Genomic DNA, 16,794 nt, shown 5'->3' on the forward strand with positions numbered 1-16,794 from the left:
CACGTGGGTGTGCAGAAGGTTGCCTCTTCCCCACGTTTATTTACATATTTAAAATGGACTGTTTGTCTCATAAAGCAGGGCTGCTCTGCATAAATGGTTATGTGAATGTCTTTCAGTACTTTATAATAAATAGAGCCATTCTGTGCATTGTAGTATGGAAGCAGGAGACCTCAGTTTGAAATCAGCCTAAACTACATAGTCAAACTAAAAGCAAACCGAAATTGGAGTCTTGGGGTAGTGAGGTGGTCGCATGGGTAAAGGCACTTGCTGCCAAGTCTAATAGCCTGAGTTCAGTCACTGGCAACCACATGGGAAGAGAGAACCAACTTCCAAAAGTCATCTCCTCTCTCTGTCTCTGCCCGCAACTATCCCGTTCTCTCTCACACACACAATGAAAATTTAAAACTGGAGTCTCTTCATTAGTTATCAACTTCATTGGCATTATACACATCAGGTCTGGCTCTTACTAGGAAATCAATACAACTGTGAAAAAATATTTTGAAGGTTTGCAAAAGAAATTGGTAATTACAAACTTTTGTACACAGTGTATTCCTGAAACTATGGAGGGACAGTTCAGTCCACTGGAGGGGAAGGGCTGCTGGGCTGACATCCCTCAACTGCTATAGTCAAGGCAGGACCGTGTTTCAGTCACAGATGGTGTACTAACCATGTACCAACAAAATCACTTTTTGTCAGAAAATAGATGGGAAAGTGGATGTAGTTGGAAAGGTCCTTATAAAATATACAAAACATGACAAGAGAAGCAGGAATATTAAAACTTGTAGAACTGGACGTGCTAGCTCACACCTGTAATTCCAGCATTCAGGAGGCCTTGGCAGGAGAAAAAGCCACCTAGGCCACATATCTGAGACCACGTAGAGGCATAGAGGTTAAGTTAACAGTTTTCTTATTGTAACACAGCTAGAAAGTGATCAGATCTAACTACTTACCAAATTCACATTTTGTATGTGTGTGATGAGTGTGTGGTATGTATGTATATGTATGTGCACATGTGAGTGCCTGTGTGAATGAAGGCTAGAGGTTAATGTTGAATATTCTTCCTCAATCTCTACCTTAGGTTCTGAGAAGATGTTTTTTTACTGAACCTGGAGTTCTGATTAGCTAGACTAGCTGTTCAGAGTCTTCCAGGGATACACTTGTCTCTACCCCACAAGTGCTGCCGTCACAGATATCTGCCTTTTACATGGGTGCTGGGGATCCAGGCTCAGGGGCTCATGTTTCTATGACAGGCATTTTACCAAGCAGCCTCCCAGCCCTCAGAGTTCCGTGTTATATCACCATCTAACTCATGCTACCTCTAATCATAGCTAACATTTTCTGACTTTTAAGTGCATGTCAGACATTCATCAAATCCTCACCTTAGCTTGAGGAACTGGAGAAAAAAAATAGAATGAATGAAACTGGCCCCCATATTTTGTTGGATTCTGTATCTTATGTACCTTGTCTCACTTAACTTTACAAATCTTATTCTGTGCACTTGTGGTACCAGCTTCTCAGGATGTTAAACCATGATTGAGTTCAGTAGTTCCCAACCTGGGAAACAAAGCAGTACCTCACCTCAGTAAATAATGGTATCACTTCATTGTTGAAGTAGGTATTTTATCCCCATTTACTTATGATGAGATGTGGAGAAATTAGTAAGCAGACAGACTCAGAGCTTGGTTTGTGAGGCTCTGGTGCCTGTGTTCCTGGTCCCTGTGGCATGAGATGCTCACACAGTCAGCTCTGGCTGAGGGTCATGTGTGCTTATCCATCTAGCATTCAGATCATCCTCCTATCTTTGTCTCCTGAGAAAGAGAGTCTCATCTACTAGTTGGCCAATCTTTTACTAGAGCCTGGCCTTCAAAATTTAGCTTGTGTCCTCTGATGCCCACTCTCACAAGAAGCTAACTTCATGTTTGTGTCTTTCATTTACAGTGCTCTTTGTTAGGAAAGTTACGACTGCAGTGTGCAGACCTTTTGGAAATGAGAGGAGTGGTACTCCGTGACCCAGCACTGTTCTCTTTCCTTTGGGTGGTGGACTTCCCACTCTTCCTTACAAAGGAAGAGAGTCCCACAGAGCTGGAATCAGCCCACCACCCATTCACTGCTCCTCAGCCCAGTGACATTCACCTCCTCTATACTGAGCCTGAAAAGGTAGCTTGCTCTTTTATTTTATTCTTCCAAATAAAAAGGAAGTATCTAAATAGATACAAAGAACTTCAAGATTCACTTAGGAGAACCAAGGAAAAAACTGAAACTACTGTTAATTGTGTTTAAGTACAATGTCTTGGTCCTATAAAATTGAAAGCCAGGAATTTTCTCTGACATGAAAATTCTGTGAATTTTGTAGGTTCGTGGCCAACACTATGACTTGGTTTTAAATGGCAATGAGATAGGAGGTGGTTCTATCCGAATTCATGATGCACAGCTACAGAGGTACATCCTGGCAACATTACTAAAGGTAACAAATGCCTTCTAACCTTGCCTTACTTTTGCCCACTTATTTGTTTTATAAAACATTTGTTTAAAAAGGAAAGTTTACTAGATAACAAAATGTCAGCTTTTCTTTGTGTTTAGTGCAGGGACTGGGAAGAGCAAATGATAATATTTGCTTATTAATGCTTATTTTCTTAGGGTTTCTATTGCTGTGAAGCGACACCATAACCACAGCAGGTCTTACAGAGGAAAACATTTAACTGGGGCTGACTTACAGTTTCAGAGGTTTAATCCATGGCAGGAAGCATGGTGGTGTGCAGGCAGACATAGTGCTGGAGAAGGAGCTGAGAGTTCTACATCTGGATTGGCAGGCATCAGGAGGAGACTGCTTACACTGGGTGTGGCTTGAGCATCTTAGACGCCAAAGCTCACCACCAATCACTTCCTGCACAAGGCCACATCTACTCCAACAAAACCACACCTCCCAATAGTGCCAGTCCCTATGAGCCCTGTGGGGCCATTTTCATTCAGACCACCACACTGTGTGCCAGGGGGTACATGATAATACAGCCAAATGTGGTGGCTCGTGCATTTAATTCCAACACTTAGAAGGTTGAAATATGAGGGTTGGCTTAAGTTCTAGGCCATCCTGGGCTATGTAGCAAGACCCTGACTCAAAAGCAAAACAGAACACAAAAGTAGCATATATACATTGATGTATTGTTTAACCTTCACATAATTTCTGTGAGTGGATACCCTCATTATGTTCATTTTAAAGAGGAAAATTTGAGGGAGGTACTACCCAAGTCACAAAGCACAGAGGTGGCACAAGCCTGAGATCTCAGCTTTCTAGAGGCTGAGGTAGAATTGTAAATATGAGTCAGGCTTCAGCTACGAAAACCATCTCGGGTAGTACAGGAACTGAAGGATGGCACTTGAGACTAGGCTCCTAAAATGCCATTTCCAGTGAATGGTAACATTACGAGGCAGAGACAGGTGGGCCCTTCCGTGGGTGTGTTAGTTTTCTGTGTTAAGACTTGTAGCTCAGGCCAGGCTGGCGCTCACTGTCTTCCTGCCTTCTCCAGGGTGCTGGAGTACAAGGGAGGGACTTGTTCTATTCCACTGAACTTTAACCCTCCTCGAGCTTTGTTTCTTGTTTTTTTAACATCAGTACAGTCTCCCTAGTTGTGTCCTTTTAAAACTGAACTTCATTTCCCTTACTATTGAAGACTTTCGTTCATGTTTAAATAAAATGTGGTTTGTATTTCAGGAGGATGTGACATTGCTTTCCCATCTGCTCCAGGCTTTAGACTATGGGGCTCCCCCTCATGGAGGAATTGCCTTAGGTAAACAATTTGCCTTTTTGAACATTAAATTCTATTCCATGACAGTCTCAAATTTAGACTCTCAGTTTAAGAGGAAGGAATTAAGATGGGCAGAGTCCAAGAGTTCAATGTCTCTTTTTATTTCATAATTTATGAGAGGTGAGATTGAACCCAGAGCCTTGTGCAATCTATGAACACATTACATTTTTATTTTACTGTCAGGTGTGGTGGCACACTCAGATACACACACACACACACACACACACACACACACACACACACACACACACACACGGAGCGAACACAATTGGGAGGAAGAGGCAGGCAGATTTCTGTGAATTCAAATTTGGTCAACATAGCAAGTTCCAGGTCAGCCAAGACTACAGTGTGACCCACACACCCCCTTAAAAACAATACAACAACAAAAAAGTGCTCACTACTCTTGCAGAGTACCTGAATTTGGCTTGTTTTTTTGTTTGTTTTTTGTTTTTAAGATTTATTTATTATGTATACAGCATGTATGACCAGAAGAGGGCGCCAGATCTCCTGACAGATGGTTGTGAGCCACCATGTGTCTGCTGGGAATTGAACTCAGGACCTTTGGAAGAGCAACCAGTGCTCTTAACCTCTGAGCCATCTCTGTTTTTTTTTAATTGGAGAAAGAAAAAAAAAAATTAGGGGCTAGTGTCAGCTTTTCATTGACCTATCCAGATCTGACTGTAAAACCTGGGATTTGAGAACTTTAAAGAATGGAGTAAACAACAGTCTAATGCTTTAGACAATTTAATTCAGTTTCAGAGTACTTTTATACATGAATGAAACAAAGAAAGTAATGACCCAAGGAAGTTTGGTTGGAGTTCAGAAAAACATGTAAAGCACATACTATTAACAGAGCAGCCCTTTCTCAGAACTTTTTCAGGACAGACCAATTTCAACACAATTGCCTGGTATGTACTATAGGCTGTAGCTGGGAAAGCAAGACAGAAGCCATGCCCAGATTCAGTTACAAGAGGACAGCACTCACCAGATTGGGTTCGATAGCTGTGTTCTGACATCCAACAAAAATAAACATGTCTTATAAAAACACAGGAGGCATGAGATCACATCTAAGAACAACCCAGGGAACAACCAAGGTAAAAGGTCCTCTGCCTTTTCCTGAAGCTTCCTTCACAATTCCCCAAGGCATTATTCACCATGTGTCTGTCATTCTTTTGACTGTGATGATCTAGGTTCAATTCCCAGTACCCACATGGCAGCTCACAACTGTAAGTCCAACTCTAGGGGATTTGACACTCTCATACAGATATACATGCAGGCCGCCCCCAGCTCCTCCCAGATCCTTCCCACCTCTCCACCCACCTACCCTTCTTTCCTTCTTTGGTCTGTTGAGACATGGTTTCTCTGTGTAGCCCTGGAAATCACTATGTAGACCAGGCTACCCTTGAACTCAGAGATTACCTGCCTCTGCCTCCCAAGTGTTAGGATCAAAGGCGTGTACCACCACCTCCTGGCCTCTTCCTTCCTTCCTTTCCGCTTGTTCTCTCTTTAGAAAGGGAACAGGCAGGCTGGGCAGCGGTGGCGCACATCTTGAATCCCAGCACTCGGGAGGCAGAGCCAGGAGGATCTCTGAGTTTGAGGCCGTCCTGATCTACAGAGCGAGATCCAGGACAGACACCAAAACTACACAGAGAAACCCTGCCTCAAAAAAAAAAAAAAAAAAAAAAACCAGAAACCACAATATACAAGCAAAAAATAATGCCCAAAGCAATGAGACAAAAAGTCTACAAAATAGCATTCACTGGTTTCGTTTTTGTGTTAACCATCTACTGCTGGACATGGGGTCTGCCATTTAGTGTGGTTAATATACCCAATCTTTCTCATGTGCATCAAATATGGCCTGAATTTGAATTCCAACATCCATATCAGGCAGGTCATAATTCCTTATAATTCCAGTGCTGGGGAGCACCTCTGGCCTCTGTGGGTACCTGCACTCATACACAGATGACACAATAAAAATAACAAAAATATGAGAGCTCCAGGCCATCCTAGGTGTGAAATCCTGTCTCACCAGGAGGTGATTGCACATGCCTTTGATCCCAGCACTCAGGAGACAGAGGCAGGCAGATCTCTGTGAGTTTGAAGCTAGCCTGACCTACAGAGCAAGTTCCAAGACAGTCAGGGCTGCATAGTGAAACCCTGTCTCCAAAAAAAGATAGTAGAAAAAAACAAGTTATTCTTAAAGTTAATTTCTCTGCATTTCTCATCTAACTTTGATTTATATCACAGGGTTAGACAGACTGCTATGTCTCGTCACTGGAGCCTCAAGCATCAGAGACGTCATAGCTTTTCCCAAATCCTACCGAGGACATGACCTCATGAGCAATGCCCCAGATTCTTTGCCTCCTGAAGAGCTGAAGCCCTACCATATCCAGGTCTCATGGCCAACAGACTCAGAAGAGGACAGTGCATCAGCCACACCTTCCAAACACTTGAACTCTTAAGTTATGTCTTCTTTGCTTTACCAAACCTAAAATAAGATTCAGAGCTGCCACAGACTTTAGAATCAAAGTCTCCGTGTGGAAGCAGTCATCACCACAGGAAGAAACAGAAGCTACCCAAGTATGATTTGGTAACATGTACCATTAGGACTTTCTGTGATTTGGACTTTTGTGGAAGGTTTTAATCGAAGCTTGTAAAACAAAACAGAAAACTTCTTTACTGGAGTATTTAGAGTCTTGGTGTTTTCTAAGCTTGTTTTTCATAAACCCAGATAGGTTATTTAGGATAGAGGATACCAAGTCATACAGGAGAAAGTTTGCCTCTGCAGACTGGCCAGTTGATGCAGGGAGGGGGTTTAAATTCATCTAGCCTCACTAGGAGAACTATATAACTTGAGCTTTGTGACCTTTCAGCTATCAATATAATATACTGAGAAGTAGCATAGTAGAATCAAAAAAAGGTCACAAAATTCTGTTCAGTTTTGTACCTTCAGCAAGTTGCCAGCTTCTCTCAGCCTCCTCGTGCTGCTTTTGGAAATGTGAATGACACTTGTCCTGCTATCTTCCAGGACTCTTGTGGCCAGAAGCAGGGAGGTAACGTGTGGAAGTCGAGTAAAAATATTTGAATTACTGTACAGCAGCACTGTCTTAGTCACTGCTCGTTTGCTGTAACCATAGCAACTCTTATAAAAGAAAGCCCTGTTTGTTTACAGAGGTTAACCTCTTTATCAGCACAGCAGCACGCACACAGACATGGTGCTGGAGAAGTAACACATCCTGATCTGCAGGCAGAAGAGACAACAGCCCTAGCATGGGCTTTGAATCCTCCTCATCTTTTCAAAAAGTGCCAATCCCTGGTGACTAAACAGTCCTCAAATACGAGCTTAGGGGCCATTCTTTCTCAAACCACCACACCAGCTCTGGTATAGAATGTACCCAACTCTGGAGTCCAGTCACCAGCATCACAGCCCTACACAACACAACTAAAGGCTTGCTGCAGCAGTGCTCGGGCTGTGGAGGTGGAAGGACTAAGGAGGCAGATGAGCACCTTTTGGCAACTAGTTACCTCTTTTGGTCCAAATAAAAATAATAGGCTCCAACAGTACTGGGATGCAACACTTCCCTATAGGAAAGGTCAGATCCTGTGTTCTTTAAGAAATTAAGGGAATATAGGAAAAGTCTTAATAGGTGCCAAACCCCAAACACTCCCAGTTGGACCTGGTAGCACATGCCTTTGATCCCAGCACTTAGAGGCAGAGGCAGGCAGACTTTTGTGCGTTTGAGTCCAGCCTGATTAACACAGGGACTCCCGGGCCGGCCAAGGCAACACAATGAGACCCTGTTTCCAAAAAGACCACAGGCCAGAGAGATGGCTCACTGGGCAAGGGTACTTGCCTTCAAATCCAACAACTTGGACTTGATACAAGGAATCCATATGGTGAAAGCAAAGAACAGACCCCTGTATGTTGTCCTCTGACCTCTACCCACTTACATACAAAACACACAAGTAAATGGAAAAAGGATCTAAAAACATGGGCTGGCTGGGGAGATAGCTAAATCAGTAAGGTGAGTTTAAGCATGAGGAATGTAGTTCATGTCACCATGACCCAGGTGTGATGGGGCACTTGTAGGGACAGGCAGATCCCCCAAAGCTCCCTGGCCATCCAATCAAAGCAACTGGGGAGTTCCTAGTTCAGATACTAACCCTGTATCACTAAGATAGAAATCAAGGAACACACCCAACATCAACCTGTGGCTTATATACATAAAAGTGAACTCTGAAGCTTACTGTGATTTCAAATTCTCTTGATACAAACAGTAAAATGAACACCTGTAGGCACTCCATGGTAACCTGCAGTGTAGCAGGAATCTTAGCAGTTCTTATTAAACCCAGAGCTGGGTACTGGAGTGAATGCTGGAACATCAGAGAAGCAGAACAAGCCACAGCTACCTCTCACCTTGCCAGTTCCTCAGCTGATCGAGTTTCCTCATCCAAATGGATCTGCTTCTCAAAGCCTGAATGCTTAACCAGCCTAATTCCTGGTACTCATGCCTTAAATACTTTTCTGCTTTCTACCATCACTTCCTGGGATTAAAGGCATGTGTCTGTCACCAAGCCTGGCTGTTTCCAATGTGGCCTTGAACTCAAAATAGATCCAGACCTATCTCTGCCTCTGGAATGCTAGGATTAAAGGCATGAGTGCCACCATTTTCTAGCCTCTTTATCTAGTGGCTGTTCTGTTCTCTGACTCCAGGTAAGTTTATTAGGGTGCGTAATTTTGGGGGGAACACAATACCACCACACTACAGACCATTCATATTAGGGAAATGGGTAAGGGTACCTGCAGATCTCCTCTCTACCTCTTTAACAGCCTGCTCCAAACCCAGCCAGCCCCATCTCCAGTGGATCACACACACATCTTCCCCTTTTAACTTCTCTCCCCAAAATCATGGCTTATGACAGTCTCCAACTCCAGTGGACTCCGTGGGAATCCTGACCACTCTAGCCAGGAAACTGCAGGTCTTCCCCTCCCTAGCTTCTTCAAAACCAACCCCCAGTCTTACCCCATAGGCCAGAGGGTAAAATGCAGATCATCGCCTCTCCTTTTCAAGTCAATCCTCTGGTTTTAATTCCAGCTCTGAATCAGACCACCCATTCCAACCTCACTCTGACCTCATTCCCAGGGAACTAAGCAGAGCCTGGTGTATATACCCAGCTCCCCAAACCCTACCCTATTCCTGTCACCTTCCCCATAACTAGAAAATATGGTTTACCTGGAACCCTGTCCTCACTATTAGGATCCCTAATTGAGGCCAGCTTGACCTCCATAGTGAATTCAAGACACTTGGGACTGTAAGTATACCGTCTTAAAAAGAACAAAAAGGTTTAGGGTTTCGTTTTGAGACAGTTTCTGTTTAGCTTTGGCTGTCCTGCAATTCTCAAACTCAAAAGGTCCCCTTGTCTCTGCCTCCCCTGGGATTAAAGGTGTGCACCATCACTGCCTAAAAATAAAGCTAAAAATAAAGGTTTGAGATAAAGCAACCTAAGCTCAACTCACCTCCCTCTAGGACCAGGCACGCAGCCCAAACTTTCACTGTTCCCTCCACCTCTAGAATGCTAATTTCAGAGCTTTTAACAGTGCCAGGGACTGATCCCAGCCCATAAACTCTAAGACATTATTGTTCTGCTTGACTATATCGTAAGGACCAACTAACTTTACCATTAACCAGGTCAGTAATGTATGCCATAAAAATACCTGTTCAAAATTTTAAATTATCGAGAGTTGGGCATGCCTGTAATCCAAGCACTTGGCTTATCAAGTGTTTAGGAACCCTCAGCACACACAAACTTGAAACTAGCCTAGGCAAGTAAAACCATACCAGGTGACAAATAGGGAAGTCCTCACCCCAGCACTCAATCATTGCATTGTACTAGATCCCAGTAGTTAGGTGACTACTGTACAGTTTATTATCACCTTCCTGTTAGTACCTTAAGGATCAAGGAACTTGGGCTTTGCAAAGTGCCCTTTAACAATCCATGTTCCCTTCCATGCCCACTATGCATGCCTCAAACTTGCCACTGTGACTATTAAGTTGTAACTAAAAAATTATTTATGGGCTAGAAAGAGGATTAAATTTTTGTGTTAGTGTGTACAGAATCCATAACAATGCCATATTGTTATATCCAATTTTCATTGTCTGGAATAGCTAGTAATGACCATAAAATACTTTCATTTACAGTATTCTCAGCAATCACTAACCTTCCAGTGCTTGGCTCTTCAATCTGACTTTGATTCTAAAACTAAAATAATGCTTGCTTTTGAATATTGCTATAGGCCCCTAAAATTAATCCCAGCACTCAGGAGGTAGAGGCCAGCATGGTCTACAGGAAGATACAGGACAGGAACCAAAACTACATAAACTGTCCTGAAAAAAATTGTAAGCAGTAACCACTAACAGTATCAAGATTACAAGTATGTAGGTTCTTTCTAGACTAGGTGTGATGACCTGTATGTATAATCTCAGCACTTTGGCTGATGCAGGAAACCTGATGGGAACACTGACTGAGGCTACAGAAGCCTAAAGGTTAACTGAGGATAATGGGGACACTGGTTTAAGACAAGAATGCCAAGATTAATCAGCTCATATATTTTATCTTCCAGGGCAACTTGGCAAACCTCAAAACATGCTGTGCATGCATGCCATTTCCTGACCATTCATTCTCTAAGAGCCTGCTACCCGTCAGTCACTTTAACTCTGGATTTAACCTTATAGTACAACTGACAAAGCCATTTGGGTTGAGATTCAGCAGACACAAACCTGTCAAACATGAAATCAAAGACCTAATCTGTTCTTGCTATTATTAAGGCAGGACCTATTTTTGTACTTAAAAAGCATGGAAACAATTGAGGGTAGTTGGCTAGCCAGCTGAGACCTATTTATTCATGTAAATCCATGCCTGAGCAGTTTTCTCTGGATAATACTCCACACAAAACATGCTCAATGGACTTGGTTCTAAGCATTAGAGAATAAAACGAACACTTTGTATTTAATTCCACATTCTATTTATTTTGATGGTAAATTCTCATAATTGGAAACCCGAAGTATGATCTGAGCATCCATCCAGCCACCTGCAACAGAGGTAACCTAGTTAGGCACATTTCTACATCTGAATTTAAATAGTAATTGTTAAACAGAATATCAGATCTTTTACTATCATCAAGTAATCATCAGTGAGAGAGTTCAAGTTGTGGTGAGATCATCACATATTCTGGAATAGGTTCATGGTTAACATTTTCAATTCTCACCTTTTAAATAGTAAGGTGAAATTCACAGTGAAATTGCATGCCCACTTCTGCCACAGGAGCCCTACAAAACAAAAACATCTAATCATTTATCTTGTTTAGACTACTTATAAGTTGCATGTTACTATAGTAACCTCAGAAATAAAATGGAACGGTTTTAAAGATGATATCACTTAGTATCATTTGGCAGAATCATCACATCACTGGTTACAGGCCACATTATATATAATCTGTATAAAACAGGGTGGCTTACCTTAAAATTCAGGTTGAATGATCTGTTTAAAAACAAGAAAATTTCATTAGCCCAGAAATTTATCTTAACCATTCAGTACATTTTGCACTTTGCGTACTGAAGTAGTCTAGATGAGCTTTCCACAATTTTTTCCTGACAATTCTAAGAGACCTAAGATTTTTATGGTAGTCAGTGACCATACACCTACACTTTCAGTAAGATATTTTATGAACTACTGACATTACAATAAGACGTTTTATGAACTAGTGACTGTGTACACTCTTACAAATAAGACATTTTATTAAGTAGTGACTGAGGTTTCCATGTGCTTTGGCATTGACCTGTGGCCTTACAATCACAAGACCTAGCTTCCATCTTATACTAATACAGCAAAATTCATGGGAGACAATTCTTTAAACGATTACAGCCAGATACATCAGATAGGAGCGAAAGACTTATGATTTGTTCATCAGAGGCTGTCTGCTGAACTATGTTATCATCATAGTATCGGCTTATTGGGGCATTATTTAACAAAGAAAGCACTCATTCATCCACATTTCATCAGCAAAGACACTTACCTTTCTGGTACAAGGTTGCCCAGTGCCTGCCTTCAGTCAAGGGGAGCCATGCACACCTGCAAAAATCCAGTTCATTTAAAAACAGACATCTATAATGTAGACTTACTATACAAGTTTCTAACTACTGTTTCAGCTTAATAACCAATCTTCAATCTTATTCAGAGAGATTCCCATCTGTTTAACTTTATTCATCACTAACAGTAGTATTGTATTCATAAGTAAAATCTACAAAAATGCTTCCTCACCTTCATTTACAGGGTCAGTCTGGACCACTGGTTGCTCTTCTGATGCTCAATTCCCAGTAGCCATATGGTGGCTCACAACCATCTATACAATGGGATCTGATTGCCCTCTTCTGTTATGTAGGCAAAATACTCATACCTACAATAAAAGAAATCAATAGGCCAATTAGTGCTGGTGAGGAAGCACATCCAAGCTCAAGAATTAACTGCCATGTAATAAATACTGTAAAAGATCCTACTTATTGGCACAAATCAAGCCCATAACTGGCTTCTTACCCAAGCAAGCAAGCCATCCAAATGAAAACATGCAATCAGTGGCTAAAATTAAAAGAAAACACCTCTTACAAATATGCTAAGCATAATTCAGTTAAGTATTCTTAGTTGCCTGTCACAGGGTTCTTCAGTGTTAAGATTTGTTGTCTACAACATATTCAGATCAGACATTTGCATAACATCATTACAAAAACCCTGTCCTTGTAAACACAAATCTAACATCCATGAGACAATACATGCCAGATATCAAGTCAATCTACAATCATGGCATGCCACTTTAAATTGGCTTTTGTTCAGTTTCCCAATACTTACTTTAAAAGTTGTCCAGACAATTCACACACCTAAAAAAAAAAATCAGAATTGTAGTGCATCCAAAAGACAGAATTTGTCCCACCAAAAGCTAACCAAGCCCGTATCAGATAGAGCTAATAAGATGACCTTCATGTTAGTCAGCATTGGCTTGTCATCATGCAGGCTGAGTTCACACAAAGGAGACACACAGCATGTGTATTTACTATGCAAAAGTGCAACCACAGAGCCATATTTGCCCAGTTATCTACAATTCCATTAACTCTACTCACATTTCATCTTGTTTGTGGTCACAGCACCTACAATTTCAAACAGGCTAAGTTAAAAACTAGGTTGCTATTACGACTGCCAGAACACAAAATGGTGACATGACTTAGTCTAACTATGCAACCACATTTGAGACAGTTGATTCTGTGTGTAACTGTTCTTTAACTCACTTTAAGAACGAGACTGGCCTGAAAAATCAGCTTGCCTCTGCCTGGGATTAGTGTGACGCCACCTCCTGGCCCAACCATTTTAACTGCATGTCTCTATAACCCAGAAAAAGGGAACCTGCATCAATTCTACTTGGCCAACTCAGCAAATTTGTGAGCTTGTGATAGAGACCCAGAGTCAGCCAAATAGGGCCCTGCCACCCACCATGTAGACATTACTCGTTTTTTCCAAGATAGGGTTCCTCTAGTTTTGGTGCCTGTCCTGGATCTCGCTCTGTAGACCTGGCTGGCCTCAAACTCAGATCTGCCTAGCTCTGCCCCCACCCCCAGTGCTGGGGATTAAAGGCACGTGCTCAGCCACCTGGCTGAGATTAGTTCCTATGAAGAACCTCCTCAGACAGCGTGAGACCACAGCAATGGCCTGCTCTGCTTCTCATCTCCCACCCATTCTATTCTCCTCGAACACTTCATATAACTGTCTCTGTATTGGCTTATGTTGTGGATCCCCAATTTGTGCTCATCTGCCCATCTTTCCTTTTGGATAACAGCTTACATATCATTCCTTTCAATGTGGCATATACAGGAAAAATGCTCCTTACCCTGCACACCCATGGTTAATCCAGCTTCTATTGGTCCTGGAAGTAAAAGAGCTAATTGTAAATTCTGTCTAGTCTGCAGAGACCCTGCAAGTCATTATCCTGTATGCCTCAGTTACAATTATGGTGGTTTAAGGCTATCGTCATCCCACTGTCAAGAGTAGCAAATATAATGTCATCATTGTGGCACAGTTCACTCAACCTACCCTCCTATTGGCCTATTTCAGTACTTACCTCACTCTTCATCCAGCTTTGTCCCAGAACTAGAAAAAAGACATGTTAAGAATGAGACCCCCGCTTTCACAGCGTTTTTGCCACCCTCTACCCGAATTAAAGCCTCAGAACAGTGTTTTTCAGAAATCCCTTCTGTCCACTACTCTCATACCATCATTGGCTTTAACAGTGTTTGATGATATCCTCAAGACTTTTATCAATTCTTACCTGTGTGCGTGATGCCACCAAGAGCCCCTGAGAGTTCCACAACACCATTCCTAAAGAAAATTCGCCAGGTTAGAAGTCTTGAAATACAACAGCTTTACTCGCAAAAAAAAAAAAAAAAAAAAAAAACGGAAAATTTTCACAAATGGCAATAGTATTCAATGAGGCTCTATGGAATGCACCTATCCACCATTATCACTTAAAATTTCTTCCACAGACCTAAGACTCCACTGGAGGCTTTGTTAGTGGCCACTCACCAGGGCCTACTTTGAGGCGGTTGTTAACGAACGCCATCAACCTCATGGTGATCTCTAAAAATCATGGTGGTCTTCCTCATCCACACAATAGAAAAAAATAAAACCACAACCAGTACAAAAGGCCTCTCGCGGTGACTCAGCATGCTCCGCCATCAGAGTCGTTGGTATTCATCAACAAGGTCAGTTGTCCCTACCAACATAGCCTTCATCATAGCGAGAACACAGGTGCCGAGTCTCCTATGGAGACTTTACGAAAATAAAATTAAAAACTGCATAAAACCATCTTAGGTCGCGCGCGCACGCAACGCCAAGTCCCGGCAATCTCCAGCTTGTGGGCCTTACAAGCTCATTGCTGTCCTCGAAACTCCGCCAGTCTGCGGTGGATCCATTTGCAAAAAAAAAAAAAAAAAATCTATCCTCCAAGGCCTGAGCCTACAACACACACCCACCCCAAGACCTTACACACCGAACACAAGCTCCCTCCTCGCGCCGAAAGGCCGATATGGCGGCTGAGCCCAGTATATAAGTTCTCCGTGACGTCACGACGCACGGCCCTCCGCTGCGTCCCCTTAGGTCCCGCCCATGCTCCTCAGACTCCTCCTCCAGCCCCACCTCCTTCCCGCCCTCTAGTCCTCCCGCTGGCCCCGCCCTACGACGCCTGGAGGGCGGAGTCGCCGCGGGCACGTCCAGCCCGGCCTCCGCCTCCTGGAGGAGAGAGGGCTGAGGGAGGGAGGGGAGGGGGCTCCCGTCAGGAAAGCGCTGGGGGAGGGGCGGTGTGAGGGTGACTGATTTCCTTCCGGCACGTCGCCCGCTCCGGAGGAGGGGGCGGGGGGTTTCACTTCCGGGACGGTGTTCCGGCCCATTCCGGCCCATTTCCACCCCCGGAGGTAGGTGCTGCTCCTTGACTGGGCTCGGGCCCCGCACCCCCGCCCCATTAGCCTATACCGGACGCTCCTTGGCCGCGTCGCGGCTGCAGCCAGCTCCTGGGGCGTCCAGCCGCCCGGCTCCACCTCCCCTCCAAGCACTCGGCGACCTCCCCCCCACTTTGGCTCGGGGCTGCAGAGCTTGCGGGCCCGCCCCCTCGCGAGCCCCTCCCTCAGGACCCCGCGGCGGGGACACACCCAGACACACCCCCCACCGCTGCCGCCTGCGCCGCCCTGTACCGGGTCCCGGGGCGCCGCCCCCTTCCCCCTCCAGCGCCTCACCTGTGCGCCGGCTGCTCTTCGGCTGCGCGTTCTGCTCTCTCTTCCCGGGTTCTGTTGCCATCTCCCCGCTTAGCCAGGTCACCCTTTGCCCATGCTCCCTGACACACACGGAAGCTGCTCCAGTACCTGCCTGGCCAACCCCAAGCGTTCCCGATTCTCCCTTTTACAGCTCTCGCCCCTCCAGTGCCGACGCTAGAGAGAGACTGTACTCCAGGGGCTTCCTCCTCACTGGGGAATTGCTGGGAAGAGCAAACAAAAAGGCGCTGGTGTAGGCTCCAAAATAAACATCTGAATTCGTGATGGCATCGACAGAGGCTCTTAATGGATTAAAAGTTTCAAAACAAACAATAACGCTTTGGAAAAAGGTCAGATTGGTTAAAGTTGCTTCTCGAAAGCAGTGTTTGCACTTCCCTGTTTACTCAATAAGTGTGTTGTACATGCGGGGTGATAACGTGAGCTTGTCAGGACCACTTCCTGGTGTGTTGTGTGGTCTCATGAATTTAGAGATAAATTGGATGCACAGTGAGCCAGAGTCATTGGGATACATCCGAACTACCCTCAACTAATTGAGACTGTTTGATGCAGTTGTAAAATTTTAAGCTTTATTCTTGTCAGCTGTGGGGAATCAACTTCCTGAATCAAAGTAGCATCTTTGGAGCCCCCAGCCTCGAGTGGTAGGTAGAGAAAGACTGACTTAGTAGTTTTGTTGGATTGAGAAAGATTTACTGAGTTTTTGCTCACTCTGAAAACTAGACTCCAAGTCCTCTGCATGTTAATTGAACGCTGAAAGGGTTGTGGAATTTTTCCTAACCTGCACTTCACCTCAGAGTCCCAAATCCAAAAAGAGGGAGCTCCAGCTGGTAAGCTTAAAAATATTGGCCTAGCCTGGCATGGTAGTGGTGACACACCTCTAACACCAGCATTCTTTAATCTGAGCAGAGGCAATCGGATTTCTGAGTTAGAGACCAGCCTGATCTACGTAGTGAGTTTCCAGGGATAGCCAGGGCTACATAGACCCTGTCTCAAACAAACAAATGCCAGGTGTGGTGGCTTAATCCCAGCACTTGAGAAGCAGAGGCAAGTAGCTCTCTGAGTTCCAGGCTAGCCTGCTCTACAGATCAAGTTCCAGGACAGCCCAGGCTAGCTACCCAGAGAAACCCTGT

The 16,794-nt window shown here is 43.9% G+C and overlaps 1 protein-coding gene, 1 long non-coding RNA gene and 9 other non-coding genes across 18 annotated transcripts in view; 1 reads left to right on the top strand and 10 right to left on the bottom strand.

The window, feature by feature from the left end:
• Dars2 (aspartyl-tRNA synthetase 2, mitochondrial) overlaps nucleotides 1–6,900 on the top strand; it is a 33,108-nt gene extending 26,208 nt beyond the window's left edge. For all 4 annotated transcript variants that reach the window (XM_036202672.1, XM_036202673.1, XM_036202674.1 and 1 more), the window contains 4 exons: nucleotides 1,939–2,157; nucleotides 2,354–2,464; nucleotides 3,710–3,785; nucleotides 6,051–6,900. In XM_036202672.1, coding sequence (XP_036058565.1) covers nucleotides 1,939–2,157; nucleotides 2,354–2,464; nucleotides 3,710–3,785; nucleotides 6,051–6,265 — 621 coding nt within the window. In that variant the 3' untranslated portion in view covers nucleotides 6,266–6,900. The remainder of the gene's footprint in view (nucleotides 1–1,938; nucleotides 2,158–2,353; nucleotides 2,465–3,709; nucleotides 3,786–6,050) is intronic.
• A 3,768-nt stretch (nucleotides 6,901–10,668) lies between these two features.
• Nucleotides 10,669–14,964, bottom strand: LOC118593455. Of its 5 annotated transcripts, XR_004946224.1 has the most exons (12): nucleotides 14,893–14,964; nucleotides 14,173–14,222; nucleotides 13,966–13,994; nucleotides 13,735–13,770; nucleotides 12,974–13,000; nucleotides 12,705–12,733; nucleotides 12,396–12,437; nucleotides 12,123–12,258; nucleotides 11,878–11,933; nucleotides 11,321–11,342; nucleotides 11,071–11,131; nucleotides 10,669–10,893 (listed from the first exon to the last, which is right to left on the bottom strand). It is a non-coding gene; the product is annotated as an uncharacterized LOC118593455 (long non-coding RNA). The 5 variants fall into 5 exon arrangements; XR_004946223.1 differs by lacking the exon at nucleotides 12,396–12,437 and having other exon boundaries at nucleotides 14,893–14,962; XR_004946225.1 differs by lacking the exons at nucleotides 12,396–12,437; nucleotides 14,893–14,964 and adding an exon at nucleotides 14,427–14,838.
• On the bottom strand, nucleotides 10,957–11,036 carry LOC118593561. The gene has a single exon (XR_004946238.1). It is a non-coding gene; the product is annotated as a small nucleolar RNA SNORD81 (small nucleolar RNA).
• Nucleotides 11,199–11,276, bottom strand: LOC118593564. The gene has a single exon (XR_004946241.1). It is a non-coding gene; the product is annotated as a small nucleolar RNA SNORD47 (small nucleolar RNA).
• On the bottom strand, nucleotides 11,728–11,810 carry LOC118593567. The gene has a single exon (XR_004946244.1). It is a non-coding gene; the product is annotated as a small nucleolar RNA snR60/Z15/Z230/Z193/J17 (small nucleolar RNA).
• On the bottom strand, nucleotides 12,000–12,080 carry LOC118593562. The gene has a single exon (XR_004946239.1). It is a non-coding gene; the product is annotated as a small nucleolar RNA SNORD79 (small nucleolar RNA).
• Nucleotides 12,516–12,582, bottom strand: LOC118593575. The gene has a single exon (XR_004946252.1). It is a non-coding gene; the product is annotated as a small nucleolar RNA SNORD78 (small nucleolar RNA).
• Nucleotides 12,805–12,867, bottom strand: LOC118593566. Its single transcript, XR_004946243.1, has one exon. It is a non-coding gene; the product is annotated as a small nucleolar RNA SNORD44 (small nucleolar RNA).
• On the bottom strand, nucleotides 13,839–13,920 carry LOC118593560. The gene has a single exon (XR_004946237.1). It is a non-coding gene; the product is annotated as a small nucleolar RNA SNORD24 (small nucleolar RNA).
• Nucleotides 14,066–14,127, bottom strand: LOC118593576. The gene has a single exon (XR_004946253.1). It is a non-coding gene; the product is annotated as a small nucleolar RNA SNORD75 (small nucleolar RNA).
• On the bottom strand, nucleotides 14,570–14,649 carry LOC118593565. The gene has a single exon (XR_004946242.1). It is a non-coding gene; the product is annotated as a small nucleolar RNA SNORD74 (small nucleolar RNA).
• Nucleotides 14,965–16,794: the final 1,830 nt, after the last annotated feature.

This window comes from Onychomys torridus, chromosome 11, assembly GCF_903995425.1.
Source record: "Onychomys torridus chromosome 11, mOncTor1.1, whole genome shotgun sequence".
In the NCBI taxonomy this organism is placed as follows: domain Eukaryota; kingdom Metazoa; phylum Chordata; class Mammalia; order Rodentia; family Cricetidae; genus Onychomys; species Onychomys torridus.